This window comes from Aethalodelphis obliquidens, unplaced genomic scaffold (assembly GCF_003676395.1).
Source record: "Aethalodelphis obliquidens isolate GAN/ISIS:26980383/991018 unplaced genomic scaffold, ASM367639v1 scaffold3, whole genome shotgun sequence".
Taxonomy (NCBI): domain Eukaryota; kingdom Metazoa; phylum Chordata; class Mammalia; order Artiodactyla; family Delphinidae; genus Aethalodelphis; species Aethalodelphis obliquidens.
In genome coordinates this window covers 76,884,362-76,902,006 of record NW_020837947.1, presented here as the reverse complement: position 1 = coordinate 76,902,006, position 17,645 = coordinate 76,884,362, and the positions used below count along the sequence as shown (strand labels likewise).

Sequence of the window (17,645 nt, the reverse complement as noted above, 5' to 3'; positions counted from 1 at the left end):
TTTAGAGCGTACACAATATAAAATCTCTTGACTTTTCACTGCTTAGTGGCCTTTTTTGTTAACTTGCCTGACTCTCAGTGATGGATAGGTCTTTATAGACTAGTAATCATCATAGTTTATTACCTTTTCTGTGTTGGTAGCATAACTTAAACTTAACCCTTTCTTTTTTTAAAACAGGTTCATTTTACATTTGATTTTTGAAAATTGGAGTGGGGGATAATTTTAGATTTATAGAGAAGTTTCAAAGATGTTAGAGAGAGTTTCTATATACCATTTACCCATCTTCCCCTAAAGTTCCCAACTTAGATAATTGTAGTATGTTTGTCAAAAACTAGGAGATTAACATGGGCATAACACTATAGCCTAAACTACAGACTTGACTTGGATTTCACTAGTTATTTCATTAATGTCCTTTTCCTTTTGCACAGTCCAGTCCAGGACACCACATTGCATTTGGTTGTCATGTCTCCTTAGTCCCCTCTGATCATGACAGTTTCTTTATCTTCCCTTATTTTTCATAACCTTGACAGTTTTAAAGAGTTCTGGTCAGGAATTTTGTAAAATGTTCCTCAATTTGGGTTTATCTGATGTGTTCTTTTGACTAAACTGGCATTGTGGGCTTTTGGGAAGAAGCCACAGAGCTGAAGTCGCATTTTCATCACATCATGTTAAGTATGCTATGAATAAGACATCACTTCTCATGTTAACTTTGATGATCACTTAGCTGAGATAGTGATTGGTAGGTTTCTGTCAGTTTACTTTTTTCCTTTTTCTATAGTTGACTCTTTGGAAGTGAGTTACAAAGTTCAGCATATACTGAAGGGAAAGGGAATTCAGTTCCATCTCTTAGAGGAGAGTTTGTACATGTATCATTTGGAAATCTGTAAGGAAGATGTGTCCCTTCTCACCATTTATTTATTTATTCAATTATTTATATCCATGTGGATTCATGAATATTTATTTTATTAAGGAGAATTATAATTCATATCATTTTTTTAAAAAAACGCCTTCTTCCTTTCTGGCCCTACATAATACTCCAGGCTTATCTTGTATTTTTCCTGCGTCATCTCTAGAATCAGTCATTTTTCCTAGGAGCTCTGGCTCCTTGTATTGGAGAATGGTATTTAGAAAATAAGATCTGGTTGTAGGTGTGCTTGTTGCTACTGGGGTATCACTGCTTCTACACCTTCTGAGGACAGACCCTTAGCCCTGTATACTAACCCATGGAACAGCGTATCTATATTCGTGTCTGTATCTATTAATCTATATGTGTATCAAATAAAAGTTGGTACTGATATCTCTTCCTCTAATCTAGCACCACTAGAACGAACAGTTCATTCTAGCTTTCCTCTCTTTTTTTCATAACTTCTTTTTCTGAAAGGGAGACACCTTGCTCCTGTTATCTACTATTTACTTACTTATATTTACATTATACATGTAAAGAAGTTTCAGATTTACTCATGATGACTTGTTTCCTCCTGTTTCATGATATTTTGGGTTGTGAACTCATTTTTTTGGGAAACTTTTTGAGGCATTGAAATTTTATTTTTTTTAGAGAAGATTTATATTTGATTCTGCTAGTCATTTAGAGGTTTTGGTGATTGTTTTTTTGCCTTTACAAACAGTTTTTTACTGTGGAAAAATATACGTAACGTAAGATTTATTGTTTTAACTGTTTATAAATGTACAAGCGTAGATTGGCATTAAATACATCCATAATGTTGTGCAGCCATCACCACTATCCATTTCCAGAACTTTTTCATCATCCCAGACAAAAGCTCTGTACCCATTAAAAAGTAACTCTACATTCTCCTCTCCCTCCAGTCCCTGGTGACCTCTGTTCTGCTTGCTCTCTGCATTTCCCTATTCTAGTTACCTCATATAAGTGGAATCATACAATATGTGTCCTTCTGTGCCACTATTGCACTCATTGTAATGTTTTCAGAGTTCATCCATATTGTAGCATGTGTCAGAGTTTCATTTCTTTATGGCTAAATAACACTCCTCTGTATGTGTGTGTGAACACAGCACATTTTGTTTATCCATTCATCTGTTGATGGATATTTGGGTGGTTTCACCTTCTGGCTCTTGTGAATAATGCTGCTGTGAACATTGGTGTACAAGTGTCAGAGTCCATGCTCTCAGTTATTTTGGGGTATATATCTAGAACTAGGATCACTGGGTCATAGGGTAATTCTGTGTTTAACTTTTTGAGGAGCTGCCAAACATTTTCCACAGTGGCTGCACCATTTTATATTCCCACAAGCAATGCGTAAGAGTTCCGATTTCTCCTCATCCTCACCAACACTTGTTATTTTCCATTAAAAAAAACAGCCATCCTGACGGGTGTGAAATAGTATCTCATTATAGTTTTGCTTTGCATTTCCTTAACATCTGGTGATATTGGGCATCATTTCCATGAGACTCTTTTAATTATGGACTTTTCTGGGCCACATAGGTTATGAAGATTCTGGTACCAAACCTGAGTGATTGTGAGCTGATGTTTAGGAATTCCCTAAACATGGGGTGGAGAGACACACTTTATTTGTCATTATTAGTTCACCCCCAAACCCAGAGCCAACGGCAAGATGTCATAATTATCCCTACTGTCTCTTTCTTCAGTGAGATTCTTTTTTCTCCCCCCCGCGCCCCCCAACCCAGTTCACCCAATTGGATTGTCACCCTTCAGGTCTTCTGGTCTATGATCTGACCTTTCATTTTACTGAGGCTCCAAACCTGGTCTTCCCAGCCTCTGGGCCTCAGGTTTTTGTCATATGGCTCAAAAACAAATGCCAGCTTCAGAACTTCATTTATTTCTCAGGTTCCCACTTCATAGCTGTTTATGGCTTCGGGGTATCTCAGGCATGCACTTAAAATTTTTCTTAAACTCATCGTGAGCGTGTTTGGTGTTCTGATCTGGAGAGTTATTTCTAACATTGAGTTCACCCTGATGCTAACACAGAAAACCTTGGTTTGTCTCTTTTCTGCTAAAAGGCAGAGATGATTGGCTGAGGTAAAGAAAAGGCTGGTGGTCTGGATTTAGTTCTCATAAATAAGGCAAGCAAATTAACAGGTACTAGTTTCTAGAACCAGTGATCAAATACGGTGGAGATGCAGGGTTGATTTTTATGTATTTCATATTCATGTATCCCCATCCACATTTTTATTATATTTTACTGATTTGAGCTTTTTTTGTGTAGCAAGCTCACACATATGGATGAGTGTAAATTAGCAAAAACAGATTTTAATGTGTTCTTTTTCTCTTTAGAGGAAATAATCAAAAGGCAAGCAAATTAAAAGAAAATCCTGACTAAGCAAAGAGTTTGGGAAATGCTCAATTTTATTTTGTATTGAATGGCTCTATTAATGAATACTTATCTGAGTTTGTTTTTATTTCAGCGTTGGCTAGATCAGAATCTAAAAGAGATAGAGGTTTTAAAAGGAATTGGAGCTTTGATCATGGAGAAGAAAGTGAAGGAGATACAGATAAAGAGTAAGAATGTTTTTTTCCCCCTCAGATGTTTTATAAGAATGAAACTTTTCATTAGATAAACAATTTTATTCCATGGAAATATTTTTAAGAGTATGGTATTCTTAAGAAAACATTGAACTCTTTTACAGTAGCATTAAGGAAAGAAAAAGCAGTTCTTTTATTGGTATATAATTTTGTGGTTATATTTCTTCATCTTTTGAAATGTATAAATATGTGCATATAGTACATGTAACCTTAAATTAAAAGTTGACCTGGGCTTCCCTGGTGGTGCAGTGGTTGAGAGTCCGCCTGCCGATGCAGGGGACACGGATTCGTGCCCCGGTCCGGGAAGATCCCACATGCCGCGGAGCCTGCGCATCCGGAGCCCGTGCTCCGTAACGGGAGAGACCACAACAGTGAGAGGCCCGCGTACAGTAAAGAAAAAAAAAAAGGCGACCATACTACAGGATTCCTATTAAAGAAATTGTTCTTTAAAAATAAAAAATAAAAAAATACGGCATTCTGTTCACGTAGTGATTTGAGAAGCCACCATTTATCAGGAGTAAATGAACCCACATTACGATTCCTGAAATTTGTAAGAAAGTTTAGTGTCTTTCTTTCCAGTTGTGACTCACCCTGCCCCCCACCACATTCATCTTAAGATTGCTAACAGAGAAAGCAGAAACCCTGTAAATGATAAACACAGGTGTTGACCCAGACAGACGTTAAGCAAAGCGTTCATTACACTTTGTTAATGTACTTGGAATGACTGCTGTAACTTTTTAAATAGTTTTAATAGAGCCTTTTGCATGTTATGAGATTTGTATTACAAATTTAGCATGGATATTAGTTTCTTAGTTTACTGATCTGGTTTTCCACTGGCCAGAACAAACAGCAAATTAAGAGACACACAAATATATACACTAAAGTTCTACCAAAACTGCAAATATTTTTTAGAAATTTTACACAAGAAGTCATTCAGAGTATATTGGCTAAATATTGTAGGTGCTTCACTTCTGTCTGGGCAACAGCTCCGTTCATCATTACCACTTTATGTGCCTTCACCTATGAGATGTTGAACTGAAGTGAAGTTTTATTTGAGGGAGAGCTTTGAACTGGTATGTTTCTCACTCAAAATTTGTATTTTATGGTTTTCTTTCTTTCATTTCTTTTTATTTCTGATTATATTTTATAACAGACATTTGTTATTTATGTAGTTTTGAAAAATTGGAATTAAATCTGAAATTGAGTAGACCACTTGTAAACGTTAAAAAGTATCCCACCTTTTTTTTTTTTTGCGGTATGCGGGCCTCTCACTGTTGTGGCCTCTCCCGTGAGGAGCACAGGCTCCGGACGCGCAGGCTCAGCGGCCATGGCTCACGGGCCCAGCCGCTCCGTGGCATGCGGGATCCTCCCGAACCGGGGCACGAACCCATGTCCCCTGCATCGGCAGGCGGACTCTCAACCACTGCGCCACCAGGGAAGCCCAGTATCCCACCTTTTAAGCATTTTTGTAAAATGTTTGCAGGAGAGAATTTTTAGCATTAAAAAAGTTGGGATGTATACAAACAATAATGAAACAAACATTTTACATTTTTGTTATAAATAGCTAAGATTTTACTAAAAATAGCTTAGCAGAATTGTCTTCAGAAGGGTGTATTTTGACTTTGTTAGAAGATTTGTCATGATTATATAAAAAAAAATGTGTCTTTTAAGGTGCTACCTGTCCTGTATGTTTCACTTATGAATTTTACTCTTTGGTTTATCACTATGTTCAGATTAACATGAACTGTTAATAGATATATCGGTTTTTTAGAATCAGGTCAATGATTCTCAGTAAAGGGTTGGTATTTCCCACAATGGTAGAGGTATAACTATTTTATTGGGTTAATACCATTGCAGTTACTTTCTTTTCATTAACTAAAGTTTTCTTACCAGTATGTTTCTTTCCCTCTACTTTGTTTTTCAGCCCCTTTCCCCTAATTTAAAATCCAAGACAGAAAGGAAAAATGAGTGACTATTTATGAAATCCATAGTTAAGAAAAGCAAAATTATGTGTTCATTAATGGCAGAGGTCAGGAAACAGTGGCTCATGGGCCCAGGCTGGCCCACCCCTGGATTTTTGTTATAGTTTTGTTGGAACACAGCCACACAGATAGTCTGTGGCTACTCTCATACTACAGTGGCAAAGCAAAGCGGAGTAGTTGCTGCCAAGACTGTATGGCCTGCAAAGTCTAAAATATTTACTCTCTGGCCCTTTACAGAAAAAGTTTGCTGATCTCTATATTAGGTGAGCACAGAGGCTAAAACTTCTGAATTTAATGTATGGGTTGTAATTGTCACTTAAGGCTTTTTCCCCTTTATTTTCTGTGTAGTGAGGCAAATCTACTCAGTGTAGATGAAGATGAGGATTCTGAAACCTCAAAAGGAAAAAAGGCAAGTGTTACTTTCTATTTATTTATTTTTTTAGGTTATATACTAAAAACTAAAGCTTCAAAAGAAGATTTGTATTTTTGATTGTAAGTCCCAACCACCCACTTTCCTACCCCAAAGGCAAATGGTATTCCCAGTTTCTTGTTTATCCCATCAGAAGTATTTTATTTATCACAAAGAAAATATATATTCTCGCCCCACCTTTTCTTTTTGTTTGTTTTTGCGGTACGCGGGCCTCTCACTGTTGTGGCCTCTCCCGTTGCGGAGCACAGGCTCCGGACGCGCAGGCTCAGCGGCCATGGCTCACGGGCCTAGCCGCTCCGCGGCATGTGAGATCTTCGCGGACTGGGGCACGAACCCGTGTCCCCTGCAACGGCAGGCGGACTCTCAACCACTGCGCTGCCAGGGAAGCCCAAGAAGTGCTTTAATAAAGCCTTGTGCTTATACCTTTTCACATCTTTACAGTGTATTTGTAGGATAGATTTCTAAAATTGCAGTTGCTATTTCAGGAGGTAGATTTACATGTTATTTTGCTAAATATTGCCAAATGCCTCATTCATAGGAATTAGCATTAGCCATAACTGCTAGCACTGTATGAGAGTTTCTCTTCTAACTTTGGGAAGTATGTGGTCAAACTTGAATTTTTGCCAATCTGACATAGTACCCTCTTTACATATTTCCTGTACTTACAGTTGAATAGTATTTTAGAGACTTTTAAAGTTACTTTTTTCTCCCTGTCTTTGTGGGGTTTTTTTTCCCCACATCTCTATTTTGACATAATTTCGGGAGTTTATAGAATTTAAAGTTTTTCTCTATAAGGCTACTCACACTGAAAAACTATAAGGTTTTTTACATTGCAGTTTTCTCTAGCTTTTATTTTAACATTTTGATTCCTTAGAGTGGGGCTATTTAGGTGTTCTTCAGGTGGACACAAATATAGTGAGCTTTGTAGGTAAAAGTAAAAGGTGTTTTTCATCATGATCTTCTGTGACATTGGTCTTTAACTTGAGGGGGGTTGCTTGCAGATGCCCTTTTTTTTTTTAATGTTGATACTTTTAAAGTAAAATAAAACTTATGTGACACTTATGTATCCTGTGATCTCTAAAGATAATTCAGAATTGATACTCAGCATCATCTGTCTTAACAGTACATGTACAACAACATTGTAAATCAACTATATTTCCATAAAAAAACTTAAAGAAATACAGGTACCATTTCCTCTTTAACAGGTGGAAATTTATATTTTTCCTTCTTCTCCTTAAATTCATATTTCTGTTCAGTTTTCCCACAAAATTTTAACATTATATGTGTATTTTAACTTCACATGATGTATTTTTATGCAATTGAAAATCTTTTAATTACTCTATCATACTGTATAGATATATATTCACTGAATAAAAAGATATACATTCACTGAAATTTAATATTAAATGATCTTTTCACTAAAAGTTGCAAGTATTAATTTTTTTTGCTGGATTGAGTTATCTTTATAATTACTAATAAACATGTAATTTATAATTATTAAACCTATTATATAGAATTATATTGGAAATGTATTTCTTAAAGTGATGGTGTTGATGTTTTCCTTCCTTATTCATTTAGTTCATGTGTCCATAAATAAATGTTATTTATTGGTCTAATAAAACTTTCAACAGTGATTTTCTTTTTAAACTTTTTTTAGATATAAGTGCTGAGAAATCTTGGTCATATAATAAATAGATGGATATAGAAAGAGTTTTGCTATAGCATTATCATTCAGTTCTTTCCTTTTGAATTAAATGGCAGGAAAATCACCTAGCAATGTAATAAAAGTTTAAAAGTTAAAAATAATTTGTAATCCAGCCTCTGGATTTATTGTCTTTCTGAATTTGGGGGAAATATACTAAAAAGGCTTTATCAAGACTTAATGATTGGCTAGTAGTTACACTTGTTACTTTTAAATTCCTTTTAGATTCCTATTTTTTAACCAGATAATCTCAGAAATAATAGGAAAAATTGAAATCTTGTTAATTTCTAATTGGCTTTTGCCAATTTTTTTTGTAAAAATAGTTTTGTAAAATATTGTGGGTTTTTTCTTTAAAAGAACTGCATATTTAACTCTCTTGATCTATGGAAAATGTCTACATATAACTTACTTGTCAAGGCCAATTCATAGTACAGCCAGTCAATTAAATCAAATGTATTATTTATCTATAATAAATAGTGGTTTTTTTTCTGTTTTCATTTCATATATACATGTTAATCTGCATCTTCATGATGACATTTCACTTTAGAATTCTAGGCAGAAAAATGTAGCCTTGGTTTTTTTTTTTTTTTTTTTTTTTTTTTTTTGCGGTACGCGGGCCTCTCACTGTTGTGGCCTCTCCCGTTGTGGAGCACAGGCTCCAGACGCACAGGCTCAGCGGCCATGGCTCACGGGCCCAGCCGCTCCGCGGCATGTGGGATCTTCCTGGACCGGGGCACAAACCCGCATCCCCTGCATCGGCAGGCGGACTCTCAACCACTGTGCCACCAGGGAAGCCCTGCAGCCTTGGTTTTGACCTAAGTTTTTTTACCTGGTTGTAATAAAGGCATGCAAATTTAAGGGTTTGTTGTTTTTGTTTTTGTTTTTTTAATGCTTTCTTTGAGTTGTTTTCATGTGATTTGTTCCTTGGGGCAGTGCTTTTCTTGATAATAACTGGAGTAGAAGATACAAAGTCATTGAATGCAAATTTTTATTACTTTTGCTTTTCCATTTTGCATTATTGTTGTATTAAGAAAATCTTAATTTGGTCCAGAACACCCAGTTCCTAACCTGTGGTTCACTTTTAACAGAAATATATATAAAACGGGGAAAGATACGAAGCCCTACTACTGTTTCATGTGCCAAAAGAGATTCCAGATACTATTATGTCAAATTGTTCCTTTCAGGAGTATTTTAGACTCTAGTACAATAAATGAGAATTATGTCTTTTGTAAAGTGGAAAAAGGTTTGGTGTGAAAGTGGAGATAGGAAAGGAGATATTATATGTACCTTTCCTACAGATGGGTTTTAAAGTAAATCAATTTAAGAAAGTGTTAAAGTGGAGATTGAGGATTTAGGAGTTGATTTTCTTAAAATTATCCATGCCCAGTTGTCCTTTAGAAAGTCTTTGTGTATCCCAGGGTTTTAAGTATCCCTGGATTTTTAATGGCTTGTGAGTAATATGTAGGTCCATATGGAACATTGGTTTAAACTAATATAGTCCCTTTTTTGCATTCAAAAATGAGCATGGAATTAGGAGAAAGCCTTTATTTTGGTTCAGAGTGTCTTAGTGTTCCCTTTCTCTTCCACAGAATAATCTCTTTGCCTTTGGATTTCTGCAGTTTCATTATACCTCTTTATATAAAGGATACGTATCTTTTATTAATTCTGAAAAAATTTTAGTTATTATCTCTGAATATTGCCTTTCCTCATTTTTTCTGGAACTAACTTTTATTAGATATGATAAGGCCATCATTTTTTTCCATGTCCTACATATATTTTATATGAAAAAGAAAAAAAAAGAAAGGATAAAGGGCAAAGAAAGAAATCATCCCTGTACCATATCCTACATGGTTTCCTCAGCTTTGTCTTCCAGTTCACTAACTTATCTTCAGCTATATCTAATATGCAATTTAATCTATCCATTCTTTCTTTTTTAAATTTCAGTGACATCATTTGTAGAACTTCTGTTGGTTCTCTTTCAAAATTTTGTTTTTCATAGTGTCTAGTTCTTTCTGTACTGTTTCAGTTTCCATTTTGTTTTTAAGAATTTCAGTGCCTTTAATATATGTTTTTAATGTGTCTAATCATTTAATAGATTCTTTTAGGTTATCTTCTTTTCTTATTTTAGGTGCTAAATTTCCTGACTACTTTTTTGTTTTAGTTAAATTGGCTTCGTCATGTGTGATAAGTTTGGGTGGAAGGTACCACATGTTGATAACTTTTGCACATTTAGCAGTCCCAATGAGATACACATTCATACAGCAAATATGTATTGAGCACAGTGTCTAGATGATAGAGAGCAAAACAGACAAGTTTCTTATTCCTATGGAGCTTATATTTTGGTAACTGGCTGTTTATTAGTTATTTATTAGTTATTAATGATTAATGTTAAAACATAAGGGTTGGCAAACCAACGCTCACAGGCCAAATCTGGCCCACAACCTATGGTCTATGAACTAGAATAGTTTTTACATTTTTTAAATGGTTGAAAAAAATCAAAAGAATACTGTTTTGTGACATGTGAAGATTATATGAAGTTCAAATCTGTATCCATAAATATTTATCAGAAAACAACTGTGCTTATTTGTTCATGTATTGTCTGTGACTGCTTTTGTACTATAAGAACAGATTTGTTTCAGCAGAGACTGTGTGACCCTCAAAGACTAAAATATTTGCTGTCTGACCCTTTACAGAGAAAGTTTGCTGACCCCTGTATCATTGTTTGTACTGTGTAAATATTTTCTGTACAGATTGATATCCAGTTGAGGGCAACATAGCTTTTTTGGATGGCTGGTATATTAGAGTAGTTAGGCAGAATATCAGATTTTAGGTCTGCTTGCAACTATCTACTCTATAGGATGGTTGTGAGAATTATGAGAACATGTAATCCACCTAGTACTTGGCACTAGCAAATCTTCCATAAATAGCAGTGTTATTGAACCTTTGTAAGCTGGTTTTCCTTTTCAAATAACGATGTGTTTATAGTTGCTTTTCTGACATCAGTTACGGCCCATGTTTGTAGTTTTATAATCATGTGATTTTTTTGTGCTAATCCATTTGTCCACAGGAGTTCTCCTGATGTTGTGCTTGCATTAGCTAGAAAGCTCTGTTAGGCTGCTAAATAAGGGGTTGGAGGGGAAGGAGAATTAAAGTTTTTCAGGGGCCTTTAGACTGAATATATCATCTTCTCTTTAGTAGTAGTAGTGCTCTAATCTGTGATTTAGCCATAAAGCGTTCAATTTTTACTTGTTTACACCTTATTTCTCCCAATAATTTGATGTAGATTACCAAGAGCACAAATAAAATGAGAGAAAATAAAAATTATTAATTACGTAAAGAGATGTAGATGTGCCACACATCTAATATAATTTATATGTTGTATTTTAATTCAACAGGTATCTCTAAATTTTCTTGCACCTGGAATTATGTCCTATAGGTTTATGACTGTGTGAGAGGAGAATCTTTTACAAATGTACATCCTGTGATTCTCTTGTGGAGTGATATCCTCCCCCACGACCCCAGCTACTTTCTAAGTATAACAAATAGTAAGGAACCTTTCCTAAGGGAATTTGACAATACAGGAAAAGGTTTTCATGAGATATCTGCAAAACCAGAAGTACTGGTTGTCTTATTGCTGACTGAAGTGCGTGTAGCTTTTGATAGTACCTTAGGGCAGCAGAATTGGGAAATTTAAGAATTTGCCTTATGCAAATCTTGCTCTATTGATGGACTTTGGGTTGTCTATTGCTATGCCTAAATGCTTTCTTAAAAAGAAAATTTGGAAATGTTTAAGCACTTGATCAAAAATATGTTGAATTAGCTGAATTATATGCCTATATATTGGGTGAGATAATTTTGGCTTAACCAGTTCTTAAGAGGAAGGATTAGCTTTCTACATTTATATAAAGGAATTTTTAGTGCAGTTCCTTTGATTTTGAGATTTTCTGTATCCTAATGATTTTGAGTGTTATCTGGAATAACATAGTTTGGTTTTGCCTCTTGTTAAGAATTTATATGTCTACAAATAATACTATAAAAATTCCTTATACAGTGTAGTATGGGAAAGCATAGGCTTTGGAGTCAGGTCAGTACTTTGTTCAAATCCTTTTAACTAGTTCAGACAAGTTACTTTGCTTTTTAAGCTCAAGGATCTAATAGCATAGGGGTAGAGTTTCAGTAAAGTTTAAGGCGGTATATGGTGGAGAGATTTTGTTGGAGAAAGAGACTTAAAGTGGGAAATTTGAGCATGTTAATCCTATCACTCAGTAGCATCAAGTAATTGACCTGATACTTTAGGTGCAGTTTCTGAATCCCAATCTGAAGAACTGCTGAAATGTATAAAATATGGAGATTAAATGAGATATTGAATATAAAGTAGTTAGCATAATGCCTATCCATAGTAAGCACTCAAATATTAGTTGTAATTATCTATATACGGAGGAATGAAATTATATGGTTAGTCTTTAATGGAAACTTTTGCTTCCCAGATTCTTTTTTTTAAAAAATTTATTCATTTTTGGCCGCGTTGGGTCTTTGTTGTGGAGCGTGGGCTTCTCATTGCGGTGGCTTCTCTTGTTGCAGAGCATGGGCTCTAGGCGCGCGGACTTCAGTAGTTGTGGCTCGGGCTCTAGAGCTCAGGCTTAGTAGTTGTGGCGCACGGGCCTAGTTGCTCCGCGGCACGTGGGATCTTCCCGGACCAGGGCTCGAACCCCATGTCCCCTGCATTGGCAGATGGATTCCTAACCACTGCGGCCACCAGGGAAGTCCCGCTTCCCAGATTCTTAACAGGACATGTATCAAAATCACGTGCAGCACTGGCTCTCCAGTGTTAGTGTACATCAGAATCACCTGGAAGGTTTGATAAAACAGATTGCTGGACCTTACTCCCACAGTCTCTGATTTAGGAATTCTGGAGTGGGACCTGATAATTTGCATTTTAAAGTGTTCTAGGTAATGCTGATCTTGAGAACCATTGACTTAGGGCATTTTTGCAAAATAACAAAGGAATAGGCCAAAGTCACAGTGACTGGATGTCCTGAAATTTCAGATGAATGTAGCTTAATGACCAATTGTTTATGATAAAATAATTTATGGACTTTCTAATTGAGGATATCTGTGTTTCTACTTGAGTGGGAATTAATAATTACTGAATTCCTACCTATTTGTCCGTTCCAGAGCTAGGCAGTTTGTATATAGCTTTGTTGATGCATAAAATAATCTCGTGATTATAAGGAAAGTTACCTGGCTAGGAGACAATTCTATTTGATTCCTGAGTTATCTTTCTACAATAGCACTATGTTTCTGTGAAAAAGGGTCACCAAATGCAGAAGTGATTGTATTCTCTTTTTCTAATGGAAATGAAATAGTGTGATAACCCCTCTTATCTTTATCCCCTATAGTTCTGTTCCTGTTATCAGTTGTTTCTCTTGGTTTTGATCATTGTCATCTTTATGAGCTTGCTTATGATTGGTAGATATTGCATATGAAAAATCACAGAGATAATTTGAGGCCTAGGATAATATTCCCTTCCTGTAGGGATACACGTTTACTTTTGGCTAGTGACCAGGAGGAGCCTTAGCAGTCTCATATCACCTCGATCCAGTGGCTCTCCAAACGTAGTTCCCTTTTTAGCAGTATCTGCATCACCCAGGGACCTGTTAGAAATGCATATTCTCAGGCTCATCCCAAACCCCCTCAATCAGAGTAAACTGTAAGGGTTGGACACAGCAATTTGTTTTAACAAACCATCCAGGTAATTCTGGATTTACTCTAAAATTGGAGAACTGACTTAATTGAGTTGGAGGCTGAGATGAATGGAAGCTGGATTTATAGTTGTAATTCACCCTTATTCATAGGCTATATCCTCATTCAGATTTTGAGGTGTTTATGAGGCAGTCCATACCTGGTGGATGTTGAACTCTGCTTTTGTCTCCCCAGTTCTCTGAGTCTTCTGGGAGTTCAGCTTAGCCTCTCAGCCTCTCATCTTCTGCAACTCCAGAAGTTGCATCTTCTGGAGACAACAGGTGTCTCAGAGAAAAATATGAATCTGGGCTCAGATCTCTGAGTTTCTTGTCCCTGATCTTAATTCTTAATTCTTCACTGCCTTGGTAGCCCTCAGGTGCTTCAAACAGATTTTCTTTTTTTAAGAAAATTTCTATTTTGTCCAGCTTTTCTGGTTTTCAGAGAGTAGAGGGAAGATTGAGCTGCATTATCTAATCTGCCATCACCATAAATGAAGGAGTCCGAAGTACATGGCTGTAAAAGATTTAGAAGTAAAAAAATGTCTCAAAATGATAAGCAGTGTTTTCAAAATACAGCTTTTTGGAGTTTTGGGATACAGACATGCCTCAAAACAAGAATGGTGCTGGCACAGTGAGCTCTTCTCCAGAAGACATTTTTTGTGGGAGATATGTGTTTTTCGGGAACTGTTAGGTTTCTGTGGAGATAATTGGTGGGGCTAAAAGCCAAGTTGTTATCTTCTTATGACTACATTTTCTTGTAAAAGAGTAAAAAATAAAATATTAGACTGCTGTTTCAAAACTAAAAGTAGGTAAGAATGATTTTTAAAATGTTGTTTTGGGTAAATTACCACTAAGAACTGAGGACTTTTGTCTTAAAGAGTCTGAAAACAGCTTTTAAATGTCTTGTGCAAAGAATGTAATAAAGCTAGGTTTCTTTGTTGAGAAGAGCTTCCCAAGGAATGAGCCATCCTGTTGTCATACTGTAATCTCTGCAAAGTGGTTGTTATTGATATGTTTGTATTATTATTTTCAAGTATGAAAATATGAAGACATTATCTCGGTTTCTGTGTTTATATAGAAATTTTGATGCTAAAGCCCAAGTACTTGTACAATGACAATTTACTGCCATATTTGGTTGTACTGTCCTATGGGTAGCATCAAGGCCTGTTAAGCAGGGGAAATGTTTATTTTTTGCTTTCGGGAAGGAGCTATCTTAAGATCCTCTACCTTATCCCTTCTGTTTTTCTCTTTTAATTTTCTCAAATATCTTGGGTGATATTGAAATGAAAAGGAAATAATATGATAAACTCGCATGTTCCTACATATTTATGTTGTCCTTAAGGGAAAAAAAAAAGTATTACAGTTGAATTACTCTTAGATCTGTGCCGCTGCCATCCTTCTCCCCCATCCCCAATATCTGGTACATTTTTATTGCTTTTTTAATAAATGGGTTTTCAAATAATTGTTGATAAGTTATCTTATTATGTTGTTTATTGACTTTAACATTTATGGTTTTTACAGTTAAATCGTCAATCTGAAATTGTTGCTACTAGTTCTGGTGATCCCTGGAAGACATGTACAAAACGAAACAGGACTGAAAGCTTAAAACCTTTGAAAGGCAACCCACTTGGACTTAACATGTTGAGCAGCACTAAGAAATTGAGGTATAGGCACTTCACCACACATTCCTACAGAAAAGATAAAGAGTTTGACACCAAAAACTAATTGGCTACTCCAACTTAACACCTTTTCTTTTCACTTTGTCAGTAGATCTAATCCTACACACTGGGCATCTTTGCTTTGAATCTTGGGAATAGGCTTGATTGCAGTGATTTCTTGGTTTGGAGTTAAAATATTGAAAGAAAAATTTCAGTAGACTAATATTTCATAAGATGAGCTTGCTTTTATGAAGTTAGCAAAATCTTGGTTATAATATTAGAGGTAGGTCATGTCTCCTTTAGGGGATACTTACCAGGATTATCTCAATGAGGGACTCTTTTTTTTTTAAGATTTCTTAATTCCCCTTCTCTTCTAGATATAACTCATCTTTCCTAGTGGTTGTCATAGTGAACCACTATTACTGATACAATTGGACTGTTACATATCCCAGAAATAGGGTTGAAGTCACTATTTTATTTCTACTTTGTCAGTTTATAGACAATTGAGGTACATAAAGGCTAAATAATTTTCAAGTCAGTGGTAGAATCGAAAGTAGAATTTAGCACTTTTAATTTTTTTTTATAATTAACATTTAGTATTATTTTGGCATATAAGAAAACTTTTGTATACTCATAGTACATAGTTCGTATACTCATAGTACATAGATAGTCTTAAATAGAGAATAAGAAGAAGAAATATATCGGGATTAATTTACAGGAATTCTTACAGTATGAAACATTCATTTAGGATTCCTGATTTCTGTTCTAGTGTTCTACTCTTTATCTTCTTTCATGAACTGGATTGGAAACATTTCAGAGACAAATTCAGAAAGTGGAAAACTAATGGACAGTTTAACATGGTCAATGGGTTTATGTATAAAAAATTTTCTTTAAGTGTTACAGGTTTGTGTGTGTGTATGCTTAGATTTTAAAGGGTTTATTTTGCATAAGTGCGTAATTTTTCCCTGTTTAAATTATTCTTTGTTTCTTGACTCCGCAGTGCAAATACACAAAATGCATCATTATGTTCTGGAACTGTAAGACGTTTTCCTCATACTAATGCACAGATAGCAATAGTAAAAACAGCAGCCCAAAGGTAAGGATTCTTATTGCCTTTGTTTAGTATATATACACCATCCTCTTTAATAGGAGTTTTTCACTGCCTTTTTTTTTTTTTTAAACCTTTTTTTTCCTTAATTTGTGGAACTTTATTATGTTTCCATTGTCTCTAAAGAGATATTCATGTTTCTGAAATAATTCATGTCCTAGAATTTTTTTATTTTATATCTGCTTTTGAGTAAATCATATTCTGTAAATAGAGACATTTTAAGTAAAAGCTATTCTATTGCATTATGTTTCTGTTAAATTAACCTGATTTTTACAACATTTGACAGAGAAATCTTCAGCTGGTAGTTTAGTTCTGATGAGTAAAACTACAGTTATTACCTTTCTTTGTAAGGTTTATAAGATTTCATAGCATCAAAGTAAATCACATTATTAGTTTTAAATGTTTGAGAAATTTTTGTGTTTTCATAAATTTGAGTGTTCTCATTGATCATGAAAGTATTACTTGAATCTTGAAATAATGAACGTAACAGTGTAATGCTTGGTGTTTTTAAATGCTTTTGAGGTTTTTCATAACCATTTTTGGATGGTTATGAAATTTCAGTTGAATTTCAGTTCTTCGTCAGTTTCAGTTGACCAAGAAATTCTTAGGCTCCAACAATTAGAAAAATAATTTATCTCTTTATTTCTTGCATTTTGAATAGTTGCATAAAATTTTTATAACTAGTAAAATTTAAAGATTTTTTTTAATATATGCTAGATGTTGTTCTTCATTTTTTAAAATGTTGATCTAGACTGCTACTCATTCAGAAAATGTGTCTTGACTCTTACCCTTGCTGTATTTGCTATTTATGTAGATTTGCTATAACAGAGATTTTCAACTTAAATACCTTATATCATTCTCATACTTTAGAACAATAAGAAAACCTTTCCTTTGCTTAAATATATTATTTTTCGTAGTTTTGACATAAGATATTTCAGAAAATCAACTAAAAAGATGGAGAAATTACTATACATACCACAAAATTGGCTTGCCTTACAAATCAAGCTTTCTGGCCTACATGTGGCACAAATATGAGAACAAACAATAAAAAGAGAGTAATTAGCGGGAGGGAAGAAGGATAGACACACTGTTTCTCACACACTGATCACATTGATAGAATTCATCGCTAAGAAAGATCTGTCTACTTGCTATTCTGAAATGTGGTCTAAGTTGAAGTACTGATTTATAATCAAGTGATATATTCTACAACCAAAATTATTATTGGTTTAGAAGTTATCTACCAGTTTAGAATTATTTACACTATGCCTTATTCTCCCCATCCCTCCTTTCTTCATTGGTAATGTTAAAAAATTGATTCCAGTTTGGGAATTGGTATGTGTTTTGTTTTATTCTAGGTCGTGGCACATCTTATACCTTGCCATGTGTATCATTGCTCATCTGTATAAAAGATTAGATTCTGTTAATAGGAAGTGGTATTTACTAGTAAAATACTGTTTCTTACACACACACACACACACACACACACACACACACACACACACACACA

General features: G+C 35.0%; 1 protein-coding gene across 13 annotated transcripts in view; it reads left to right on the top strand.

The window, feature by feature from the left end:
• Nucleotides 1–17,645, top strand: part of SENP6 (SUMO specific peptidase 6) — a 103,001-nt gene that overhangs the window by 14,463 nt on the left and 70,893 nt on the right. For 5 of the 13 annotated variants that reach the window (XM_027092168.1, XM_027092157.1, XM_027092151.1 and 2 more), the window contains exons 2-5: nucleotides 3,400–3,493; nucleotides 5,848–5,908; nucleotides 14,894–15,036; nucleotides 16,031–16,126. In XM_027092168.1, coding sequence (XP_026947969.1) covers nucleotides 3,400–3,493; nucleotides 5,848–5,908; nucleotides 14,894–15,036; nucleotides 16,031–16,126 — 394 coding nt within the window. Of the gene's footprint in view, nucleotides 1–3,399; nucleotides 3,494–5,847; nucleotides 5,909–14,893; nucleotides 15,037–16,030; nucleotides 16,127–17,645 lie in introns of those variants that run through there. The other 8 variants (XM_027092214.1, XM_027092204.1, XM_027092187.1 and 5 more) reach the window with 4 other exon arrangements.